The sequence below is a fragment of the Muntiacus reevesi genome, chromosome 10, assembly GCF_963930625.1.
Source record: "Muntiacus reevesi chromosome 10, mMunRee1.1, whole genome shotgun sequence".
Classification (NCBI taxonomy): domain Eukaryota; kingdom Metazoa; phylum Chordata; class Mammalia; order Artiodactyla; family Cervidae; genus Muntiacus; species Muntiacus reevesi.
Window position 1 is genome coordinate 8,582,322 of NC_089258.1, and position 24,233 is coordinate 8,606,554.

General features: G+C 53.2%; 3 protein-coding genes across 8 annotated transcripts; all 3 read right to left on the reverse strand.

The window, feature by feature from the left end:
• RPP25L (ribonuclease P/MRP subunit p25 like) lies at positions 1-2,209 on the reverse strand. Of its 4 annotated transcripts, none has more exons than XM_065946702.1 (2): positions 2,086-2,209; positions 1-1,388 (listed from the first exon to the last, which is right to left on the reverse strand). In XM_065946702.1, exon 2 carries the CDS (start codon positions 1,356-1,358, stop codon positions 867-869), a length of 492 nt encoding a protein of 163 aa, XP_065802774.1. In that variant the 5' UTR covers positions 1,359-1,388; positions 2,086-2,209; the 3' UTR covers positions 1-866. The 4 variants fall into 4 exon arrangements, with proteins under 4 accessions (XP_065802774.1, XP_065802773.1, XP_065802772.1 ...); XM_065946701.1 differs by having other exon boundaries at positions 1-1,391; positions 2,086-2,199; XM_065946700.1 differs by having other exon boundaries at positions 2,124-2,191.
• Positions 2,210-4,203: 1,994 nt separating this feature from the next.
• Positions 4,204-11,303, reverse strand: DCTN3 (dynactin subunit 3). 2 transcript variants are annotated; one of them, XM_065947426.1, is made up of 7 exons: positions 11,163-11,303; positions 9,054-9,138; positions 8,135-8,221; positions 6,449-6,532; positions 5,373-5,431; positions 4,714-4,773; positions 4,204-4,522 (listed from the first exon to the last, which is right to left on the reverse strand). In XM_065947426.1, exons 1-7 carry the CDS (start codon positions 11,256-11,258, stop codon positions 4,472-4,474), a joined length of 522 nt encoding a protein of 173 aa, XP_065803498.1. In that variant the 5' UTR covers positions 11,259-11,303; the 3' UTR covers positions 4,204-4,471. The 2 variants fall into 2 exon arrangements, with proteins under 2 accessions (XP_065803498.1, XP_065803497.1); XM_065947425.1 differs by having other exon boundaries at positions 4,204-4,526.
• A 1,010-nt stretch (positions 11,304-12,313) lies between these two features.
• ARID3C (AT-rich interaction domain 3C) lies at positions 12,314-18,491 on the reverse strand. 2 transcript variants are annotated; one of them, XM_065946336.1, is made up of 7 exons: positions 18,171-18,491; positions 16,311-16,383; positions 14,393-14,576; positions 13,955-14,238; positions 13,191-13,373; positions 12,872-12,961; positions 12,314-12,414 (listed from the first exon to the last, which is right to left on the reverse strand). In XM_065946336.1, the coding sequence occupies exons 1-7, from the start codon at positions 18,489-18,491 to the stop codon at positions 12,314-12,316; spliced, it is 1,236 nt and encodes a 411-aa protein (XP_065802408.1). The 2 variants fall into 2 exon arrangements, with proteins under 2 accessions (XP_065802408.1, XP_065802409.1); XM_065946337.1 differs by lacking the exon at positions 13,191-13,373.
• Positions 18,492-24,233: the final 5,742 nt, after the last annotated feature.

Genomic DNA, 24,233 nt, shown 5'->3' on the forward strand with positions numbered 1-24,233 from the left:
TTAATTTTAAAATATTTTATTGCTAAAAAATGTTAACCATCATTTGAGCTTTCACTGAGTTACTGTAGTAACATCATAGATCACTATAACAAATATAATAATTAAAAGTTTGAGATATTTTGAGAATTACCAAAATGTGACAGAGACATGAAGTGAACACTGTTAGAAAAATGGCGCTGCCAGACTTGTTCAATGCAGGGTTGCCACAAAACTTCACTTCTTATGTAAGAAATGTAGTATCTGCGACCTGCAACAAAATGAGGTATGTCTCTATGCTGCAAGAGGAGAAAGATGCAGAGTCCTTCAACCAGCCCCAAACAGGAAGCATACAGCCACCCAGGGATCTAGACAGTCAGGTTACTGCTTGAGGCTTCTTCTTCAGTTCAAATCCTCCCAGTACCCATCTGAACCTACTTTTCCTGTCTCCAGACTGGGAGCTCCTGGGGGTCAAGGGCAGGGACTCCCACTCCCTTAATCCCACTTCCACACAGCAGGCCAAGCAGAGGTTCATCAGACAAACAGACAGAGCCTTTATTTCCTCACTCACTCCTTGGATCTCTGTCAGAAAACAGATGAGAGGCACTGTATGTAGAAGGCAAGTAACCCTTCCTCTTTCTCTACATAATATTGTATTTTATTTATGCTGTGGCAAGTTGACCTACACACTGACTTGGGATGTTACTTTTTCCACGCCTGTCACTCTTCACAAAAGTCCCTTTCTAGGAGCCAGCGGGAAGGGGGAAGCAGGACAGGGAGGCCCACTTCCGTAAACTCAAGTTTTGTTGGAGACCTTGAGCAGTTAGAGGTTTCTCACAGGTACAGCCATCCTAGACACTCAGTCTAGACAACAGCTTGCCCACAGGTTGTCAGAACCGGGTATCGTGAGCCCTTCTTCTACGCTGATGGCCACAGCTGGAGGCAGGTGTGGGCCCGAGGTCAGGGGGTGCCCCGGGGGGCTGGTAGCCATACTCATTGGGGTCCAGGGGGTCTCGGCTCAGCAGCACCCACACTGCAGGCACATGGCTGCGGACCGTGAGGGGATCCAGGCCTGTGTCAGGTGAGGTAGGCACCCAGCTGTCCTCGGTTTGTAGGAAGCGCAGCTTGGTAAGCTGGTACAAGCCTGGTACCCGCCGTTTGACAATCTCAGCACAGCTGACAGCCTTGCCTGCAGCGCGGCCAGAGCCTGAGAACACGACGTGGCGAGCGCTGCCGCCCTCCAGGCGCTCCAGCGCCAGGCCCAGGAGGTTGCGGATCTTGCTGCCAGCTCGGACCCGCATCTCCAGGGTATCAGGAGGCAGCTGGGGCATCGGGCAAGGTGCGGGGAGTTCCACAGAGCCAGCTTTCCGGTAGTGCTCCATCCAGCCTGCTGTCGCGTCCGCCTCGCTGCCCTGCTGCAGGAAGTCGGAGGATGGTGGGCGCTGTTTATCAGGCCACCCCCACCTTGCCTCCCTAGGGCGCTGCTCCGCCCAGATCTTCCAGAAATGGGACCTTAAACCCCTCATCCCCAGGACAAGGGGTCATGCCTGCCTCCCCCTAGGGGGGGATGTACCCCAGTCCTCTGGACAGGGCCATGACCCTCCACCGACACTGAACACCGGCCAAGCCCCTCCATCTCCAGCTCCCTCGCACTGGGAATGAACCTTCCTCATCTGGGGGTCCCGGGGACTGGGTCCGGGCCCTCACCCGAGACTTCCCGAGCACGAGGCTGAGTGCTCCTCACCCTGGGCTCCCCACGGGGTGACAGAGCGCAGGCGCCTCATTTCGTGCTACCAGAGGTCAGGGCCAAGCCCTCCCCCCCACACCCCATGCTCCCCCAAACGGAGCCAAAAGCCCTCATCCAAAAGCTCCTCAAAGACAGAAACGATCCCCTTCCCAACTCCTGGACCCCGAGGACAGGGCCGGGCACCCCTCTTTCATGCAGAGATTTCAGGGTCGATCCCCCCAACCTAGGGTCCCTCAGACACTGGGAAGCAGAGGTTCGGGCCAGCCCCGGTGTCGGGGCCGCGAGAGGCCAGGCTCCGCCGTCCCCACCGCCACGGACCACCGCAGAGGCCCAGCACCCGGCCTCCCCTCTCCTCCTCGCACCTCCAGGCGCCCCCGCCCCGCAGGGCTCCGGCTCTCACCGCCGCGGCCGCGCACTCCCTACGCTCGATCTGAAGCCAAGATGGCGCGGGCCGAGAGCGCGCCGAGGTCGCGGGGCCGCGCACGCCGGACGGGGCGGGGCCTGAGGGGCCGGGTTCGCAAACTGAGAGGTGCCGGATGCCTGGGAGTGAGCTGGCCCGGGACGCGCCGAACCGCAGCACGCCGGGTGTCTTCGCTGTTCTGCCCCGGGCAAGGAGCATTGCTTTGCGAGCTGAGAGAGCGCTGCGGGGGAGAGGAGCGGCCAGCCGAGGAGTCCCGCGTCCGAAGTCCGCGTTGGAAGGATGCGGAGGATTCGGCCCTTAAAAGATGCAGGGCGGGCGTTCCCTGCTGAGCACACCGCGGTAGCAGAGGCAGAGTGGCGGGTTTCTCTTTGGACCGGAGCTAGAGGTGCCGGGTGATGTGGCTGCTGCGGGCGCGAGAGCCTTGATCACCGAGTTCTGAACTTTAACTTCACCCTGTTGGAGAAGACTCTTGAGAGTCCCTTGGACTGCAAGGAGATGCAACCAGTCCATCCTAAAGCAGATCAGTCCTGGGTGTTCATTGGAAGGACTGATGCTGTAGCTGAAACTCCGATACTTTGGCCACCTCATGCGAAGAGTTGACTCATTGGAAAAGACTCTGATGCTGGGAGGGATTGGGGGCAGGAGGAGAAGGGGACGACAGAGGATGAGATGGCTGGATGGCATCACCGACTCGATGGGCATGAGTTTGAGTAAACTCCGGGAGTTGGTGATGGACAGGGAGGCCTGGCATGCTGCGATTCATGGGGTCGCGAAGAGTCGGATACGACTGAGCGACTGAACTGAACTGAACTGAACTGTGGGCACTGGCGAACCACTGGGGGCTCTCATCAAGGCGCAGGTCAAATCTGTTCGTGTGCGCAGCTCTCAGGCCTCCCTCTGGTGACTCCTGGCCGCACGTCCCAGGGCCATGTCCACGGTGCTTCTTAAGTTGCCACGCCTATAATAAGTGCTCGAATATTTGTTAAAGCAATTGTTGAAAGAATGAGCCAGAGAAACAGCAGTGGGAATGGGGGAAAGTAAATTAAGTTGGAAGACACTACGAGGTGGGTTTGGCGACTGTTCGGATGGAGGGAAGAGTCTAGGATGGCCCCGAGTTTCAGACATGTTGTATTTGAGATGCCGATGAGACCGCGCCGGTACGGTGGCAGGCAGGCCGACATAAAGGGGCCTGGAGCCGCAGCAGTCCCGGAGACCACGAGAGGACAGCAAACACCTGGTGGAGTGAGGTGCCATCGGTTTCTCTGCCCTTTAATATGCCAACTCTCCCTCCTTTCCAGCCACACCACCGCCCCGCTCCGCTCCCGCCCAAAAGCCCTCTGCATCCTCTTTTAGGCTCCCCTTCTCTTCTCATAGCACTAGAAGAGCAACATAGAGGCTCCCCTCTCCTTTGCACATGCTGCTCCCTTGGTTCTCAAAGACCCTGCATATCACTCTCCAGGGCTACCTGCAACATTCTTTTTTTTTCTGTGCCCCCAGAGAACCCTGTGCCACATGGCTCCCTCCTTTTCCATGACTGTTTCCCCAGCTATCCTGTACAGGGCAGCTGGACCCTACCTGTGACCTCCCTACCTGGTTTGGCATCTGACATTTAGAGTGTACTTGGTAAATGCTGGACTTCCCTGGTGGCTCAGACGGTAAAGCGTCTGCCTACAATGTGGGAGACCCGGATTCAACCCCTGGGTCAGGAAGATCTCCTGGAGAAGGAAATGGCAACCCACTCCATTCCTGCCTGGAAAATCCCATGGGCGGAGAAGCCTGGTAGGCTACAGTCCATGGGGTCGCAAAGAGTTGGACATGACTGAGCAACTTCACTTTCACTTTGGTAAATGTGGGATAAATGGATACAAAACCAAATGTTCCACTCACATCAAGCAAATGAGAGCATTCATCCTGAGAGCTCTATATCTCCCAGAAAGCTAGACTAGGATGAGTATAGCTGGTGGTCCAACTCCTAGGAAGATGGACAACTCTGGCCTCCACCACCCTCATCCCCACCACCATACCCATCCAAGACCAGGAAGCTAACACACTACTGAAGTGGTCTCTACAGGTTTATTGTCACTGGAACAGGACGCTGATGAAGGGAGGAGGTGCAAAGAGCAAATCTCAAGTGACCAGACCTCTGACCTCAGAGCCCCACCTGAGTGCAACCAGGTAGGTCTTGAATCCAATAAATACAGAGCCACCTCTCTTCTGCTCTGTTACAAGGGCAGGCTGGCACAGGTCCTGGAGCCTGGCTGCCCCAGCCCACCCTGGGATGGGAAGCACCATTCACTCTTCCACAGGCTTCACTTGCTTGGCAGCTTCTAGCTGGCAGAGAAGTTCATCCCACTGCACAAACTGCTTGGAGAGAAGCACTGTCTGGTCACAGGTCAAGGTGACAATGAGAATGAGAGGGAGAAGAGAGATGTCTGCCTTTCCTCAAGGCAGGGGGAGCTGGGGGACACACGGACTGGTTGGGATGGGATGAGAGACAGAACTCAGAATGCAGTAAAAGGCCAGGCTCCATACGGCACTCCTCAGGGACCCAGCTGAGCGGAAAGGATACAGTCTTGTTGTATTCCTCCAGGAGAGCCTTGGACTCCTCGGTGACCTCCACACACTGGTCCTGTGGGGCCAAGGTGGGGCAAAGAAAGGCGTTAGACAGAGCCCACACGCCCCACTGCCTGCCTCATCAGGGGCCCTCGCTCCTCAGAAAAGGTCATGTTTAACCTCAGAGCTAAAAGGAGCAAATTTCTACAGAGGCACTTTCAGGCTCTGCTATGGGTAGCCTAACTGCAGTCCTGAGGCTGATGGAAGAGGGAGCAAACCACACATTTAAAGACCTATTCCTACTGGTATATGCCTCCTTCTCCCCTGTCCCCTATATCTGAACCCTCTTTGAACTTCACACTAGAGCCTGGCAATAGTGAAAAAAACAGCTCCTCCACCTATGGTCAAGGACACATCACCCCCAGGAATTCTTGGGTACCTCCCAACATCAATCTTCTGATGTCTCAGGATAGTCCTATTCTGGGAGGCAGGAGGCCTAGATTTTACCCTAGGCAAGTCCCTTCCCCTCTGGAAGGTGCCTGCAAGACAAAGGAGAAACCCTAAGTTTCCCCTGAAACTTACATCAGCTCCTGAGGCTACTTCCCCAGGAGGCACGGGTGGGGACAAGGACCCTCACCACCTCTACTTTCCCAGCTGGCCTCTCCCCTCCCGTACCTGCTGCTGGATGTGGATCTGGGCCAAGCGCTGCAGGCGGGCGGCATGCTCAGGAACGGCTGTAAAACACAACGCACGCTGCCCAATGATGCTGCTGCCTTCCCCCGGGACTGCTCAATAGTCTATTAGGTCTTCAGCAGGATTAGAGTATTGAGTGGAGAAGCTAAACAAACGCCAGCTTCATCGACCACTGCAGCTGGAGGTGATGGTGGTGGGGCTCCCTGCCCACCCCAGTCCTACTCTAGGACCCAAAGGGGAGGGGAAGATACAGGCCCTTGGAAGACAAAACCTTGGGGTTCCCAGAGTTGCCCCATGTACCCACCCCAGTGTTGTGAGCATGGCAGGTAAAGAAAGCTTTGATTATTATAGGACCTGTTCCTTTGCTCTCAGCTCGGCGGGACCAGAGCTGCCTGGCCCAGGGAACAGGGAGCCTGCAGGTGGGCTGAGGACAAATGCAAGGTCCCTAAGCTGGTCACCTGGAACCCCCAACACCCAGAGCCTCAGCCACCATGCTGGGCCCACAGCTTAAGGCTGTCAGATGCTCAGCAGGAAACTGATCAGGGGTATGGAGGGGGAGCTGGGAAAAATACCTCCAGAGACAGACAAGATGGATATCTGGATTCAATTAAAGTAACTGTCTGGTTGTCAAAATCCTGGCCCAGGGACTGCCCTAGGCGGTGCGGCAGGAAGAATTCACACACATTCACACACACACACACACACCCCCCGCCCCCTGCACACACATTCACACCACCCCCCCACCACCACCACAGGAACTCTTACAGTCAAACCTGGCTTCTGCAACACCCTAAAGGACAGATGCTGAGGGGTGGGGTAGAAAACAGAAGGAATCCTAGAGTGGGAGGCCACTGGGCTTACCTGAGTGTCCTTAGGGCCAAACTGCCCGAGTTCTGAAGCTGAGCTCTCTGCCCTGGCAATTTTAATCCCAGTGCAGGTGGCCAGCACCCTCAGGTGAGGGTAAAGACAAGGAGCAGAGCCAGTCTGAGCCCAGGGAAGTCCTGCCCATCCACCGACCTCCCCACGTAGAGCAGAGGAGATGCAACCCCAGAAGGTACCTTTGATGTGAGTGCTGTCCAGCATGGGCACCAGAGCGTCCACCTGCTCCAGAAGTGCAACCTGCGAGAGAATGAACTGCTCCTCTGTGGCATGAACAGACAAGAGAGCAGCAGTGAGGCGGGCCCAGGCACGGCCACTCCCCGGTGAGGAGCTGGGGACCAGGCCAGGGAGAGGGCTGAGCCCTGGAGCCGGGGGCAGCCACTCTGCCCACTGCCCCCTTCTTTCTGTGCACACTCCCCCAGTCTGCCTCCACCTCTCCTGGATGCCACTGGTCTGAACTATCTTGAGCCCAAGGAGCCTCTAAGTGCCTCCAAATCCAACTTTTCTCCAAGTTTTAACTCTGAGGCCTCTCCCTCTAGCCTCCTATCCACAAATTCAGAGAGCCCCTCCTAGGCCACAGGAGACAAAGTACTTCAGACATGAAGTACCCAAGAGCTCCTGGGAAGGTCTGAAAGAGGAGACTTGCGGAAGATACCAGGCAGGTAGTGCTCAGTGGATCAGAGAGGCAGTTACAAGTTCCTGGAGAGCTGGGACACTAAGAGGAGAGTCCAGTGACAAGCGCAGCAGGACTGCGATGGCCCTGTGCACAGGGGGTTTCAATGACTGCAGAGTGGGAAGGGCATTCAAGAAGGGAGGACTGTTATGTCAGTCATCTGATGGCAAGAATGCATGTCAATCAGTAGAGGAAAAAGAATTCAATTGGCTGAACTGGAGCAAGGAGAGCACAGGAAACAGCTAGATGGGAGGGGAGATTCAGCAGTCTATAGGGAGCTTTGAATGGTAGGCTAAGGAATGAGGAATTTATCCTAGCAGGAAGAGAAAGATACACACATGCTGAGGTTCCAAAGTAAACACCGTGGCATGCTGGAAATGTGTTTGGGGAAGATGATAGTGAGCCACATGCAAGGAGTGGGAAACTAGGGTCAAGAAGAGGACTGAGGAATAAGCAAAGGGAAAAAAAAAAGAAGAAAGAAAAAAAAAACAAATAAATAAAAAGAAGACTTAGGAAACTGTTCAAGTGCCAGGGGATGAACACCGAGACAGTGCCACAGGGAGGGGTGGAGAGGCTGGACTCAAGAATCGGTGCAGGGGAAGACCTCCTGAACGGTGCCTGAGCCACAGCAGTGGTTCAGGGATGTTCTGGTTCACCGCTGTATACCTCACACCTAGGATAGTCTGGACCACACCTGATGAGCACTTGAATGCATGAACAAACACAGGTGATGGCAAACCATACCTCATGGAGTAGCTAACTAACTGATAAGCAAACATTGCTGAGACAACAGTTCCTGTTTAGAACTCTGAAATCCCAGCACTTCCCACCTGCAAGATGCTGAAACCATGCTTATATCCTCATCTCTCCCACGGCAATGCTCTCTGCCCCCACCCTTTCCTAGAAGCTCTATGTCTACTGAGCAGAAGTAAGGAAGGTTCTGAAGGAAAATCCTAGAGGCATGCCATAGACAGAACACTGGAGTCGCCTCCACAGCGGCTGGCACTCTGGTCTGGCTGTCTCCAGGGTGTACTGTACCCAGTGCCTACAAGAGGACCACAAGTCCACCTCCAGCCTCAGTCCAGATTTCAGAGATCAGCTTCCTGGGTTGCATCCAGGAGAGGACTGAGAGGGAGGCCACCTCTGTGCCCAACTTCCCCCAGATGCATGTGCACATCCTATCCAGCACTACCTGCCAAGATGAACTGCAGCTTGGAGGCATCAGGTAAGGCAATGCGGTCAATGTACTCAGGATCCAGGTATTTGATCAAGTCTTCAACTAGAAAAGTAACAAGATGGAAAATGGAATAAGGTTGGGGAGTAGGGATCAGTCTTGTGAAGGAAGGATATCAGGGGAAGGGTCAGCCTTGGGGAGAGCCTTGAGTGAGGAACTGATACCCACAGGGTCCACCAGGCCCCTACCCCCACTTCCCTGTTTCTTCCCTCTGATCTCCTGCTGTTCAGTCACTAAGTTGTGTCCGACTCTTTGGACCCCATGAACTGCAGCATGCCAGGCTTCCCTGTCCCTCACTATCTCCAGGAGTTTGCTCAGATTCATGTCCATTGAGTCAGTGATGCTATCTAACCATCCTGCTGGCCAGAGTCAGACTTTACAGCTGGGAACACAGTTGCCTCCAATACCCTGGGGCCCTCAGCATTTTCACTGATCTATCTTCAAGGGTAGAAGGTAATACCTTGCCCCTCTGTGCCACCAAGACATGCCAGAACTTTATGTGATTTTTAGTTACTGAACAGGTTGCTAGCTCTGACATAATCAAAAAGGCCTGGCTGAGCCAAGGCTGGGGTTCTCAGTGCCTGATTTCTTTCCTGCCCCTGAACCTTGCCTATGGAAATTCCATACTCCTCCTCTCTCCTTCCCCAGCGGACTTTCAGGCAGAGCTCTTATCTCATAACTTAGGACACTGCCATGGGCTTGGGGTTTAACCACAAAGTAGAAAGCCTACCCCAATCCACCATTTCATCAGGAAAATGTCTTCACCTGCTCTCCCCAAAGGGAAACTCCAGTGACCTATTGGGCTTAACAGCCTGGGCAGGGAACCAGGAGGTATAGGTTTGAGGAGGGCAAGCAGGCACCTCATGGAAACACTTACTCTTTTTGTACAGAACCTTCACCCTCTCCCTCTTGCTGGCGATGTTCCCCAAAGCCACCTGCACCTTGACCAGGCCATCAGCCACCTATAAGGGGAGTGGAAGTTAATTCCAAGATTTACCACTTGGCTCAAGGCTTGGAAGAGATAAAGAATCTTCATTTCCTCAGACTCCAAACTTCCTTGTCCCTGCAATCACCTCCTTCTCTTGTATTAAGAGATCCAACTCCACCTTCTGGGAATCCTCAGTATGAAGGGGTAGATAATCATGTACTCCTTGGGGAGTTTCATGTGACTGAGGAAATAATGAACTACTTTAGGGTTTATGGGGCACTAGCACATACTATATATTCACTGATCCCTTCCTCTTGGCTGAACTGATCTAGGCTTTAACGGTAGAGGGTGAGGAATTCCAGTATTAAAGGGTTGAATAGAGGGAAAGACTATGAAAGTGAATGATCTCACACAGGTTTTAGATTAGAGGGTAAGGAATGCCGATATTCAAGGATGAAATATATGAGGAGGCAAATCAGTTCAGTTGCTCAATCGTGTCCGACACTTTGCGACCCCATGAACCACAGCATGCCAGGCCTCCCTGTCCATCACCAACTCCCAGAGTCCACCGAAACCCATATCCATTGAGTCAGTGATGCCATCCAACCATCTCATCCTCTGTCATCCCCTTCTCCTCCTGCCCTCAATCTTTTTCAGCATCAGGGTCTTTTCCAATGAGTCAGCTCTTCCCATCAGGTGGCCAAAGTACTGGAGTTTCAGCTTCAACATCAGTCCTTCCAATGAACACCCAGGACTGATCTCCTTTAGGATGGACAGACTGGATCTCCTTACAGTCCAAGGGACTCTCAAGAACCTTCCCCAACTCCACAGTTCAAAAGCATCAATTCTTCGGCGCTCAGCTTTCTTCACAGTCCAACTCTCACATCCATACATGACCACTGGAAAAACCATAGCCTTGACCAGACGGACCTTTGTTGGCAAAGTAATGTCTCTGCTTTTTAATATGCTGTCTAGGTTGGTCATAACTTTCCTTCCAAGGAGCAAGCATCTTTTAATTTCATGACTGCAATCACCATCTGCAGTGATTTTGGAGCCCAGAAAAATACAGTTAGACACTGTTTCCACTCTTTCCCCATCTATTTGCCATGAAGTGATGGGACCGGATGCCATGATCTTAGTTTTCTGAATGTTGAGCTTTAAGTCAACTTTTCCACTCTCCTCTTTTCACTTTCAACAAGAGGCTCTTTAGTTCTTCTTCACTTTCTGCCATAAGAGTGGTGTCACCTGCATATCTGAGGTTATTGATATTTCTCCTGGCAATCTTACTGAGTAAAAGCAGCCAGAGAGACAGGAGGAAAATCAGGAGGATTTGCATTATAGATGACAAAGGGAAAAAATGTTTTGAGAAGTCAGTTCTCAAATGGGACACAATCTGGTGACAACTAATACCACAAGCAGTGTACGAATGGACGTCATTACCTCTGAGGCACTTAACTCCAGGGTATGCCCAATACAGCCACCTTCAGTGAAAGGTCCTTCCATAGTTAAAAACGGGATGGACGGGAAGTGAGCTATCAAAATTCAGCCACTAGAGGGAAGGACTATCAGTCCATATCTGAACACCTAGTATTCACTCCTTTCCCCTCCTAATCCTGGCCCTCTCAGACCTCATCCCTAACTCCCTGGAGCCTTCCTTATCCATCTCTGGTCTGCCTCTTTTGGGGTCCCATGGACCTCTCTTTGCACAATTCACTTAGCAATTAGGCAAGGCTCCACAACGTCCCTTTCACTGTGACTTCGGCTCTTACTGGAAGCTCTTACTCATTAGTCAGTTTCTCGCGTGTGTCCAGTCTCCCCAACTATCCCGCGAGGGTAAAGACGGAGTCTCCTCTTTGAGCCCACCTCAAGCCCACAGTTCCCTCCATGGGAATGGATCCCAAGGGTCCGATATGCTCTGGGAGGTCTCGGACCCTTGCTATTTCAATAGCCTAGTTGCGAGCAACGGGGCTGGAGCTGCAGCATCCATCTGCAGGACCAGGCCAATAGCCCACTCTTGCTTTGCCCCAGAGAGGGACCACTGGACCCAAAATCGCTCACCTTCCGCGAGCCGCGAGACCCGCCTGGTCCGTACACCCAGCGCTCCAGCTCCTCCACACGGGCCTGTAGCCGCTGAACATCGGTCACAGCCGCCATGGCTCCCGCTGCCCCGCCTCAGCCAAGACTAGCCAGAGGGCAGGACATCCGTCCAAATAGAGAAGGCGGGCCAATCCGAGTGGACGGGAGCCCTTGCATACAGGAAATGACGTCATGATCCAGCCCTCCGATGCGGAAGTGACAGGCAGGGCCTACGAAAAGCTGCCTGGTAACCTAGGCAACGGCTACCTGTCAGGCGCTAATTTCCAGCCCCTGCTTGTCAAGACGAACTTTGCCTCCCTTCTTCCAATTCCAGGTTACCAAAGAGATTTCCCCTGCCCTTTCTCCGAGGTTGCACATATAAATATACCCATTATTGTAAGATTGGTCCATTCCCATAGAATAGTAGGTAGTCCCGTGAGATACTTTTGGAATCTTTTGGAATCTTCTAAGGTTCAAGCGATTAAGCGTCTTGCCTAAGAACACTCAACACTGTACAGATGTGGCAGGATCGGGATTTGAACTCAGGCAGTCTGATTCATGAGACTGAGTTCTCCTATTCATGGCCTTTGCTATTCTTTCTTCTTCTCTGAAAACCCCTGGCCCAACACAGCCTGTATATACCACATAATTCCTCTTCCTCCCCAACCCACAGACCCAAACAAGGAGAGGAAGCACTGGAGAGGGAGGGATCGCAGCTTTATTATCCAGATATGAACTGAGGGACATCTCCTTCACAACAACCCAACCCATCCCTTCACCTGGCTCCTGAAGAGAAGCAGGTCTGACTCAAAGAGGTGGAGTTCTAGAGATGACATTGGCACAGGGGAGCACATGAGGAGATGATGGAAAGAACTCTTATTATTATTGGGGGAAGAACTCTTTGGTAGATGCTGCTGGAGTTGGCCAGGGAGGAAGTGCCCTCCTTTTACAATGAGGTAGATGTAACGTCAAAAGAAATCTCTTTGGCTTCAAGTCCATATGGCAGTGGGGGGGAGGGGCGGGTGGGTAGTGGTCACCTCCCAGGGCTGGGTCCTAGAATGGGCACCCTGGAAGAATGGGTCTCCTTCCCCCTCAGCAATGGGGTTGGGACTCTCAATTTCAAGTAAGAGTTCTCAGGGTGAGGTGCTGGAAGGGGGCCCTGTCGGGAGTGGGGGTGCAGGGTTGGTTGGGCCCTGGGAAGCTGGTACAGGCTGGCGACGGGCAAAGAGGACACCTAGCAAAGAGATGAGGAATTGGTAGAGGGCAAAGACAAACAGGAAAAGGTAAGGCAAAGAAATAGAAGAGGGAAACAAAAGTCAGTGTCCTGATTGCTAGAACATCATACACAGAGCCCTGTCACAACCAACGAGGACAAGTCCCTTGAGTCAGTTAGAGACTCTTGTGCCAATATAGATACCCTCTAACATGTAAACAAGAAACATTTACACTGATACACAAGCCCATGATGAGACATCCCATGGTATTCATGCCAGAGAGGTCATGCCTTGGACCCCATGCTATATAGACACCCCCTTTAATCCAGGCCAATGTAGCGATCCCCTGAACCCCATGTTACCCATGCAGGTTTGGGTATCCCTGAACCTCATGCTAGTAGAGAAGGTCTAAAACCTCCATGCCGGCATAAATACCCGTGACCTCATGCGAACAGAAACAGCCTGCAGGACCCATACCAGTGTAGACCACCCCGTTGATCTCTAGGGCCATGTTGATACTGCTGATACCAGTGCCTGCCAGACTGAGAGGCCCATCCAGCCGCTCTTCTGTCCCGGAGGGAGCAGGGAGTCACATTTTGGGGAATTAGATTTCAGCTACAAGCTCCCCCCTCCATCCCTGTAGACAGCCCCCATCCCACTTCAGCCCCACACCTGTAATCACAGAAGTGTCTACTGAGGGATCTATCTGCCCCACCTCCAATGCCTATTGGGTGATGAGTCTGTCCTCCCTCATTGCACAGGCCCTAAGCCCTCTCAGCAACAAGTCCCTCCTCACCCCTAAGTGGAACCTTGCCACGGGGCAGGAAACTGGGGGGTGCGCCATGTCGAGGTAGGTTCATGGGCCCCATCAGCACAGCCCTCTTCTCTGGGGGTTCCTCTGGTGCCACCTTCTCACGTGCAGGTCCAAAGGCCAGGCCCACAGGCAGTGCCAGCCGAGGGGTGGGAATTCTGCTCTCCTCTGAAAAAAAAAAAAAAAAAACAGATCATTTAACTCTCCTGGCCCAAACAACGCTGTCCCTGCATCTAGTTCTCCCCACAGGCCTGGGACCAAGGGAGGTTACCCAAGCTCAAGCACAAAAATTCAATTTCCCCTCCCATCCAGTCTCAGCGTAGAGGCTCTGAAAGCTGAAGAGCTCAAAAAGGCCAATATATCTGACTAGGTTGGTCCAATCTGGGGGATTCCCTTCCTTTTGACTGTTAAATAATCCAGGAAAAATAGCAGGCATAAACCACATGCAGATAGAAGTCATCAGTGAACAGGTGTGGAATGAAGCTGCTCTAGATAAAGGACCTTTTCCTGAGCTTGAGCCCCACACCGCGCGGTAACCCATACCCAAGAGCTCCCAACGTTTCACTGATCCCAAATATCACGACACCTAAACCTTAGCACGCACCAAACTTCAGTGCCCATCAGTCCTTACTGTCCCTATACTTCGATGCCTCCCAGACCTCAGAGTTCCCATATTTTAATGTTCCCTTTATTTCAGCACCCCTCTAGGTCTCAGAGACCCTCAAAATTCAGCCGCTCTACCCTCACACCTTTCTTAATGGGGCTCGGGCTTAGGTGCGCGCAGGCGTGGGCCGGCAGGCCGGAGGCGGGGCCTTGAGCAGAGCGTGGGCCGGACGTGGGCGGGGCGGGCCCGGGCTCAGGGGCGGGGCCAGAAGCGCCCCTAGGTGGCTGCCCAGCCGGGCCGAAGAGCGGGGCTGCGGTGTAAGACTGACGACGGCCCTCGCGTCGGTTGCTGTCGATGGCAGCCTGGAGCTCCCCAGGGGAGCTGAGCGCCCGCGTCTCGCATTCGTACGGGTACAGATACTTCATGTACCTAGGAGCGGACGGGGTGGGGTGGGGTGGGGTGGAAGGCTGGGCCCAGCTGATCAAGCCTCACACCCGGACAAGAACCCTCGGGGGGGCCCCCCAAGCCCCCGGCCCCCAGCTCCCGCGCCTCGCTCCCACCGCTCGCGCGCGCCCGGCCTCACTGGGTGCGTAGAGTGAAGGCGGCCGACGTGATGGTGGTGGGCAGGCTGAGGCCGCGCGTGACCTCCCGCCACACCTTGCGATTGATGACTTCCACCAGACCGCCCTTGGCCGTCACCAGGCGGAACAGCGCGTACAGGTCCAGCACCTGCTTCGCCATGATGGGCACACGGTTCACGGGTGTCCCTGATGAGGGGTGAGCAGAGAGTCAGGACACTAAGACCCTGTCTGCCGGCATCCACAGCGGGTGGAGGAATCGGCTTCCTGGACCTGTCTTGGCGAGGCCCTGGAGATGGGGAGGTGAGATTGCAGGCGGGGCCCACAGCCCCCAGAACCTCCCCTGTAGCAGGAAGGACGGGAGGCTAGACTAGAGGGTGGCAAACTTCTTCTGTAAAGGGCCAAACAAATGGTAAATGTTTTAGGCTTTCCGGGCCAGTCTCTTAGAGCTACTCCACTCTGCCATTGCAGGCTGAAAGGATATTTAAAGGAATGAACGCGGCTCTAGTCCAATAAAACTTTATTTACACACGCTTAAGTTCAAATTTCATACGTCCAGAAAGGTTATTCGTCTTTCAAATTTTCCCCTTATTTAAAAATGTGAAACCCCCTTCTTTTCTCGTGGGCGATTAGATTTGGCCTCCTGGCTTTGGTTTGCCGCCCCCTGGGGTAGACCATAGGAAGGACTTCCTGACAGTACTGAAGAGCCAGACTCCTCTAAGCAGCGGCCCCCGGGTGGCTGCAAGAGGCAGGGGCATGGTGAATGGAAGAAGCAGCCCCCGCCGCGGCTCGCCGACTCCGCAGTCCCCGCCGCCCCCGCCGGCCGGTCCTGACAAAGGGGCCTGTCTGCGCTGAGCGATGGGCCCCAGTTAATTCCTTACCGATCTCGGCCCCTTCCGCTGCCGCCTTTGGACCCGAACAATTAGCTGCGGCCTGATTAATGGGGGGAAATTATCGGCCCCGCGGGACACCCTCCCCCGCACAGGGAGCAGAGTAAGGCAGGGACCTGAGGGAGGCAGAGCTGGGAGAAGAGGGGGCTGGGATCTACTCAGACCACACTACCCCACCCAGTGGAGGGGGTACCGGGAGGAAGGGGCAGGGAGGGGCCATTGGGATCGGAATGACCCAGCCTTCCTGGGGAGCAAAAGGCCCTGGAGCCCCACTGAGGGTCCCCGGTTGGGAAGGGACCTGCGCGGGTGCTGACCTGGCCCTGGGGTGGGGGCCTGAGGGACTTCGGCCGCCAGCTGCACTAAGGGAGGGGGGGGCCAGTGCAGCCAGTTAATTAGCGGCTTATCAGGCCGCTCTAGGAGTGAGTTAATTAGCTTTGTAGAGAGAGATAATGAGTCAGTCTTCTGGACCCATGAATCTGGGGAGAAACTGAAGTGATGGACTGCCGCCCACCCTGATCCCTTCATGGACCCTTGTTGCATTCACTTCTGGCTCTGAGATTTCTGGAAAGGAATTCCTTCTCCTCCACAGCACCCCCTACCCCTCAAGAAGTCCTTCCTTGGGTCTAATTCCAGTCCTTCCTGCTGCAGAACACATTGGATGTTTCCTGCCTGAAGCAAGGGGAAACTGAGGCGAGACAAGGCTGGAGGAAGGGCCAGGGAGGAGAACCAAGGCACTCCCAGTCCCCCAATTCTGGAAACCCCCACACCCCAGGCCAGCCCCCTACCACTTCACTCTCCCACCCTCCCAATTGATCCCACACTCATTAACCTGCCAGCGGGCTGCCCACTAATTAATCCCTGGGTGGAGAAGGGGGGCAGGGTCAGAGGTTAAAGACGCTATTGAGAACCCAAAGGATAGGTGCTGCCAAGCCCAGATCTCTGCAAAGAGGACCCAAACTGAGGACTAAACCCTGGGGTTTCCCTTCCCTGAACCTGGTACGTGAGGGTCCCTCCCTTACATCAACCCACTCACCCCTCTTCTGCATGAAGCTAAACAGGTCGTCCAGAAACTCTTTCCTCTTGGGGTCTGCATCGAGCTCGTACAGCTGGGGAAAAACTGAGGTCATTTCCCAGTTCTGTGTATCCCCCCACACTGGGACCCCCTTCAACTCCAACCCCTGGATAAAGGACCCCAGTTGAAGGGGCAAGGAGGTTCTGAAACATAGACTTCCTGAGAGAGCATTGAGCTCTTTGCCCTGGGGGCAGGTAGGGGCACTTTTTTTCCCCCTGATACATACAGACACCCTCTACTGGCTAGTAGTGCCATGTCCTGGGCAGTTAACACCATCCACCTGGGGAGTAAGGGAAGAGAAAGCTGCAGAGGTTCTGCCTGCCTTCCAGAGCCCCAGGGAGGAAGTCAGGCTGGTACTGTGTTCTACATTGAGGAAATTGACAGATATGGCTGAGTCACTCATTCACTCATTCATTCCTGCAAGGGCTTCTTGCTGCTCACATGTCTGTGTGCCAGGACTGGGGATGAGGGGCAGAGATGCCTCTAACCCATCCCTCTGGCAGGGAGGATGCTCAGGAAAGCTGGGTTGAAACCTAGGACCCCTCAGCCCACATTCTGGTCTGATCTCCTTCCAGGAACAGTTTCCTCCACTTCAGAAGCTGCCACAGAGCCAATGGCTCTGGACCACCCAAGACCTGTAGGGTGAGGACTTGAAAGGCCAGGGATCCTCCCACCCCTTCTCAGTCACCCACTTCCAGTATCAGCTCTCAAATACTCCAAGGAGGGACAATCCCTAAAGTAATAGTGTCTTTTACCCAAGTAACAATCCCTGAGAAACACCGACAGGTAAACTCGATCCCCCAATAGGAACTCTCAGAGTAAAAAAATACCCATGAGTAACAAACCCCAGAGATGCACCTATAGATCTACACTCCCACAAGAACTGAGCCCTAAGTCTGAGATGGATACCTGCAGATAACACGTGTGTTTTCCAAGTAATAAGCCTCTGAATTACACCCAGGAGAAACAGTCACTAGAGCCACACCTCCAGAGTCCTGAGAAACAGTCCAAGTTTTACACAAAAGCCGCAGAGTCTAACCACAGATTAACACTTCGGGAAAATACCCCAAACCAACACCCTATGAGTAACACCACCAGAATAGCACACCTAGAATCAGTGCCCTGCATAACACTTTCTAATGACAGCCTAGAGTAGTGCCTTAGAATAACATCCAGACGGGTTCCGCGGGGATGAAGAGCCTCAAATTAAGGCCCTGTGAGTAAGGCCTTGTCATTCCCAGCTGCCCAGGGGCCCTTCAGTCCCACTGACTGTAGTGATCATCATGGGTTGGCAACTGTCACCCCATGGGACTCAGGCCAGGACGAGGATTTGGATGGGGAGAAGGGGACAAGAAAGAGACGAAGTGGATATCAGCTTGCCAAAGGAGTGGCAACCTCCATTCCACTTTTAAAGACAGAGGTGGGCATCCAAGGACACCCTGACTGGTCCCCGGACTCTGACCTTGTGACTTGATGTGGAGACTGCTGGCACTGGAATCCGCAGCTCCCAGATCGCCCTCCCTCCGAATTCTTGAAGACTCCTACACCCCTCCCATTTGCCCTTCCAGCCTCAACAACAAGTGCCTTCAGTCTGTCGGCCTCCATTTTCCTGGGTGTCTCCTGCACCTCGCGATGTGCACCTTCTTTCTGCCTCTCCCCCACTGTCACGGTCTCTCCCTATCTTCCCACTGTCTCTCCAGGTCTCTATCTCTGTCCTTCCATCCTGCTGAGAGCAGTGGGGGTGGGGGTGCTATTAATCCCTTGGCTCTGTTTTGCCCAAAGAGTAGGAAGGGGGAGGGCCTGACATTGAGAGGGTCCTACCTGCTTGAATTGCTCCTCGTAGGTCCACTCGTGGGGATGAGGTCCAGGGGGCTGGCTGGAAGGTGAGCTGCTGCCCCGGGTCCCTGGCCGGCTGTCCTCGGCTGCCTCATCTTCTGCCCCAGCTTCTTCTTCCTCCTCATCTTGGCCATCCTCTTCTTCCTCAGCTCCAACCTCCCCCAACCCCCTCTCAGGGGCCTCCAGGGTCCGGGATCCAGGAAAGGAAGGCCCTGGGGGTGCTGCTGGTGGTGGTGGGTGTGGAGGGGCCAGTGGCCCCACCCCCTGGGCCAGCCTGGCTGCCTGCTGTCTCTGCAGGGCTTCCATGACAGCTTCCAGGCGCAGTCCCCCCACCGGTGGAGGGGCTGGCACCAGGCGGGGCCCTGGGGAAAGGGCTGCCTGTGGGGGAGGGAATGATGGGCATTGGGTCCAACTCAGAGGAGGTGGTCATGGACTCAGGGAAGCACCGGGTGGGGGGGAGGTGGGGCATGAGGAAAAGTCAGAAAGATCGCTTTCTCAGAAATCCACCGAGAGGTAAAAGGAGCAGGAGAGACAGGGACCGGGCCCAGAGAGACAGAAACGGACATTGACAGCACGGGTAGAGACGGAGCAGATCAAAAAGGGTGACAAGGACCAAGGGACAGAGAGAGATGGAGGGGAGAGAGAAGGACAGGGAGATGTGAGGACAGAAATGGAGATGGGACCGAGAGATGGGGAGAGGCAAGAGACCGACAGGGACCAAGGTAGAGAGAGGTCGAGACAGCAGGCAGAGACAGAGGTGGGGAGAGATGAGATTAATAGAGGCATCAGATAGGGAGACTAGGAAGGTAGGCGATAGAGGAGCAAGAGATAGATATCCAAGACCTGAGTGACAGGCTGTCCAGGGAGAGTCACAGAGAGACAGAGGCAGACAAATAGTAAGACCAGGGTAGAGAGGGACCAGAGAAGACCGACGCAGCAGGAGACAGAGATAGGAGAAAGAGATTCGACAGAGACAGGGCAAAACAGTAAACAAACAGGGGGACAGAGACAGGGGAGAAGACGGACACGGGGCAGACAGGCTGAGGACTAGAACCGAGGAGGAGCGGGAACAGAGGATCCCCGGGATAGACCCCGGGACGGGGCCGGGGACGCCGGGGTCTCCTCGCCCGCTCCCCGGCTCCCGGCTGCCACACTCACCAGCCTGGCGCGGCCCGCTGCCCCCGGAGTCTCCACGGCGCTCCCTCCGTTCAACCCGCCTCTCGGGCGGCCCCTGTAGTGGCTCGGTTCCCTGCGCAGGGTCCCCTGCCGTGCGCTCCTGCCGCCGCGCGCCCCTCCGGCCTCCGTGCGCTCACTCGCTGTTCTGCTGGCGGCGGCCGCGAGGGCGGGACCCGAGCGGGGCAGGGCGGGCGGGGAGGCAGGGGGAGGCCCCGGGAGGGGAGGGGGGGCTCTGCGGCTTCCAGCCCCCCAACAGGTGTCTCCCACCCTCCATACAGCCAGATTCGGAGAGGAGAGGGCGCTGGAGAGCTGCTGGGGATCGTGCAAAGGAGAGTGAGGCGCCCCCCATCTCTGAACTCCGGTCCAGGGTCCTTCCCCGGCCGCAAATGTCCGGGGTAGGGGCCCCACACCGGTACTCCGTGCCCGGCATCCAAACACCAACATTCGTGTTCACACACCAACACACCCTGTCCCGAGTTCACACACAGCCGCCGTGTCTCACACACTTGGCTACAGGGATGCTGTGGCGCCAATGCCTAGACTGGCTGTGATCAGGAGGGGGATCACTGCAGGGTTCTGGGGTGACGGTGCAGGGCCTGGACAGAGCAGAAACTTCCCCCTGCCCTGTCTACATGCTGGTCCCAGCTGCAGGCACGCTGCAGCTTGCACCATACTCTCACATGGTGAACTCACTTCTACACTCACACACTCAGAGGTCTCTGAGCTGACTGCACACCAACATCAGGGCACACATATCACCTGCAGGTACAAAGCTACACCGTGTTTAGCTCTTTTGACGTTCTATTATGGAAAATGTCAACATATTCCCAAGAAGAGTGACCAGAATAACGAGCCTCTGGCACTCCTCACGAATTTCAACGATGATCAGATTTTGCCCATTTTTCCAGACACCCTCCACCCATGTTTGCATAACTATCTCCAACTGCTCCAGGCTCACCCCACCCCCAGTTATCCTCCAGATGAGGAGATGCCATTCCTTAGCAGCCTGGACCCCACTCTTAAGCACCCTCATTCATTCCACAGTTTCTTCCGATGCCCAAGGAAATCGACCTACAAAAAGCACCGAAGGTCACCCAGAGGTGATGCCAAGTGTGTGAGGCATCACGCCTCTGTAGGAGTGATAGCTGGCATGGTTGTGAAACTCTGCTGTGTCATTCATACTCACTCAAGTACACTAGTGCCAGGGCCAAGATTCCTCTAGGAGGCAGAAGTTCAGGGGTGAGTTTTACCTTTTTCTTCCTCCTCCACCCTCTCCCAGTCAGTCTGTTCCCCTCAGACCCAGGTTGCCTTGGCCTGGACCACCAACTCTTCTTACCAAGCTCTTGTGGTGGGTAACACCCCATGTGCTCTCCCTGGCTCCAGCCTCCACCCTGCCCCCAGCTCTTTTCCTGCTAGGGCACTAAGTCCTTGTTCTCTTTTAACCCACCCCTGGGCACAGTGAGACTCAGTCTTGCTCATACCCTTGGATCACTCCAGTGCCCACGTGCTCAGATTTCAGATTGGACAGCCCAGACACCACCTCCACCAAGAAGCCTTGGTGATCCCACCACTTTCAAATCCGATGCCCCCTGCTCCCACGGCTTGTGTGGTGTAAGTTCTACCGGGACAGAGTCGAGCCCCTCTGCTGCTCCACCTCCAAGGTAACTGCTGTGTTCAGCTTGCCTGCCTCCCTCCCCACCCTCCAACTTCCCAGGCTGCTCAGAGAGGAAGTGCCCGGAGAGGGACAGAGGCTAGGTTCCTATTGGAAAGGTGGAAACTGGCTTGGGGAATTCCACCTCTGAGGGTCTGGAGATTGCTTTGGAGGGGATGGAGAGGGATAAGGGACTGGATGCTACTCCCCAAGGAAAAGAATCAAGTGGAGCTTCACGAATAGTGGGGCTTCCCTTGTGGCTCAGTCGTAAAGAATCTGTCTGCTGTTGCAGGAGATCCGGGAAGATCCCACATGCCGCACCACAACTATTGGGCCTGCGCTCTAGAGCCTGGGAGCTGCAATTCATGAGCCCATGTGCCACAAGTACTGAAGCCCGAGTGCCAAAGCTTGTGCTACGCACCAAGAGAATCCACTGCAATGAGGAGCCCTCGCACTGCAACTATAGAGTACTCTCAGCCGGCCACTAGAGAAAAACCTGCGCAGCAATAAAGGCTACGCACAGCCAAAAATAAGAAATTCTGTTTTTCAAAAAGAAGTATGGTAAATTCACCTTTGGGTCTAGGCTAGGAAGGCACAACGGGGAAGGGCAGAGGGGAAGGAATAAGTTGACCGGAACTTGGTTTCTCTTTCTCTCTCTCTCTCCATCTGTGAAGAAAGGCATCTTATACCCATATATAGCCCCCTCTGAGCCTGTACCTCACACAGACAGATAGATCTAGACCTCCATTCGTCCAACACATACTTATGGAGTACCTACCTTATGCGAGGCAATGTTGGACACAGGAGTAAATATAGCAAAGTCCCTATTATAATGGCATCATTCCAGTGGGAGAAATATATAGTGTGTATAATAAGCAAAATGGAGAAAAATAAATCTGGGTTGGGGGAATAGAAAGGGAATCGTGTATTAGTTACCTATTACTGTGCAACAAATTACATTCAAACTTAGCAGCTTGAAACCGCATTTATTTTTTCACAATTTTGTGGATCAGGAATTCGAGAGTGGCTTAGCTGAGGGGTGCTAACTGTCTTTTCATGAGGTTGTAGTCAAGATGTTGGCTGCAGTGATTTGAAGGTTTGGCTGGGACTGGAGGATCCTCTTTGCATGGCTATTGGCAAGAGGCTGTTCTCCCCAGCTGGGCCTCTCCATAGGAGAGGACCTCATGTCTGAGTGTCCTCCAACCTGGCAGCTGATTTTCCCCAGAGAGAGTGACTAAAGAGGGAAGAGAACTTTTTATAGACTAGTTTTAGAAGTCACACACTGTCACTTCTGCCATATATTATTTGTTAAAAGTACATAACTAAGTCCAGCCTACACTTAAGGGGAAGGGAATTAGGCTTCACTTCTTAAAGAGAAGAGTATCGAAAATTTGCTGTTTGAAAACCAACACAGAAGGGCTGATATTACCCAATGTTAAGGGGAGGACTCACTGAGCAGGAATTTGAGGGAGGAAAGGCCATCCAGATACCTGAGGAAGAGACTTGCAGTCAGAACAGCAGGTGTAAATACCCTGAAGTGGAAGTTTGATGCATTGGAAGAAAAGCAAGGCCACTGGTCTAGAACACAGTGGCCAAGGTGACCAGTTGGATGTTTGGTCAGAGGTAACATGGACCTTGGAGTAGCTTCTTGGAGGCAGTGAAAGGACTGGATGAGATGGGAAGCCATTGGAAATGGCTGAGCAGAGTGAAAGTCTGAGCAAACAGTGAAAGTCTGACTCTGGTTGTTGAGTCTGGCTCTGACCTTCCACAACGGATGCAAGCATTAGGCTCAGTTAGGAGGCCATTGCAGTAATCCAGGCAAGAGATGATGATGGCTTGTACCAGGGTGGTAACAGTGGAGATGGCAAGGAGTGGTAAGATGCTGAATATGTTTTGAAGATAAATCTGACAGGATCTGTTGATGTCTTGAATGTAGAATGTGAGAGAATGAAAGGGATCCAAGATGACTCCAAGGTGTTTGGCCAAAGCACCTGGATAAATGGAGGTGCCTTTAACTAAGGCCATAAAGACTGCAGGAGGTGCAGGATTGGGAGAGAAATCAGTTTGTGTTGAACATTTTGAGATGCCAATTAGATGACCAAGTGAAGAGGTCAAGTGGAGATGAAAGTAATCAGCTATCTGAATCTGGAACTCAGAGGACGTTTAGACTGAGACCAAAAATGACACATCAAGACACATAGATGGTCCTCAAGTTCCAACCATTGTTGCAAATGGCAGGGCTTCCTTCTTTTTCATGGCTGAATAACATTCCTTGTAGATATATACTACAATTTCTTTATCCATTCATTCTTGAGAGTATTATGTGAAATGAAATAATCAGATAAAGACAAATGTTATTAAATGTGAACTCTAAAAAAACCCAAAAAACTGAACTCATAGAAACAGAGAACAGATTGGTGGTTGCCAGAGGTCAGGGGAGAAATGAGAGTGGTCAAAAGGTAAACTTCCAGTTATAAGATAAATAAATCCTGGGGATGTAATGTACAGCATTCTGACTATAGTCAACAATATTATATGGCATATTTGCAAGTTGCTAACAGAGTAGATCTTGAAACCTCTAATCAAAAGAAAAAAATTATGACTGTGTGGTGATGAATGTTAACTTGTGGTAATCATTTCATAATATAGACAAATATCAAATTATTATGTTGTATACCTTATTTTTTTTTTTTTTATTAGTTGGAGGCTAATTACTTCATAACATTGCAGTGGGTTTTGTCATACATTGACATGAATCAGCCATGTTGTATACCTTAAAATTAATAAAACCTTGCATATCAATTGTATCTCAGTATAACTGGTATGTAGACATATAGGTGGTACTTATTTATGGTTGTCCCATGTGGCTTATGGGATCTTAGTTTCCTGACCTGGGATTGAACCCGGACCTCAGCAGTGGAAGCCTCAAATCTTAACCACTGGATTGCTAGGGAATTCCCTAGATGGTATTTAAAGTCATGAAATGGTTGCTATCACCTCAGAGCAGTATAGACCTGGGAAGTCAGAGGTTAAAGAAATAAGCAAGATCCAGCAAAGGAGGCAAAGAAGGAAGAGTAGTGTCCTCTAAGTGACATGAGTGTTTTAAGACTGTGTGAAGTTAAAGTGAGAAGAAATAACCACTGGACTTAGCAGCACATGGGGAGGGGCCCCGGAGCTTAGTCCTATGTGAAAGAAAGAAATGACACAGGGAGCTGCGGCGT

Excerpts from the sequence above, each read along its gene's own strand:
- RPP25L (XM_065946702.1), bottom strand. The coding sequence starts at position 1,358 with ATGGAGCACTACCGGAAAGCTGGCTCTGTGGAACTCCCCGCACCTTGC.
- DCTN3 (XM_065947425.1), bottom strand. The coding sequence starts at position 11,258 with ATGGCGGCTGTGACCGATGTTCAGCGGCTACAGGCCCGTGTGGAGGAG. Across the intron at positions 6,533-8,134 it reads GCTGCAGTTCATCTTGGCAG|AGGAGCAGTTCATTCTCTCG; the intron begins GTAGTGCTGGAT and ends TTCATGCCACAG. Across the intron at positions 5,432-6,448 it reads GGACAGCACTCACATCAAAG|CCGTTCCTGAGCATGCCGCC; the intron begins GTACCTTCTGGG and ends TGTGTTTTACAG.
- ARID3C (XM_065946336.1), bottom strand. The coding sequence starts at position 18,491 with ATGGAAGCCCTGCAGAGACAGCAGGCAGCCAGGCTGGCCCAGGGGGTG. Across the intron at positions 13,374-13,954 it reads CCCGAGCCCCATTAAGAAAG|AGGAGAGCAGAATTCCCACC; the intron begins GTGTGAGGGTAG and ends TTTTTTTTTCAG. Across the intron at positions 12,962-13,190 it reads TGGCAAGGTTCCACTTAGGG|AAGAGCGGCTGGATGGGCCT; the intron begins GTGAGGAGGGAC and ends CCTCCGGGACAG.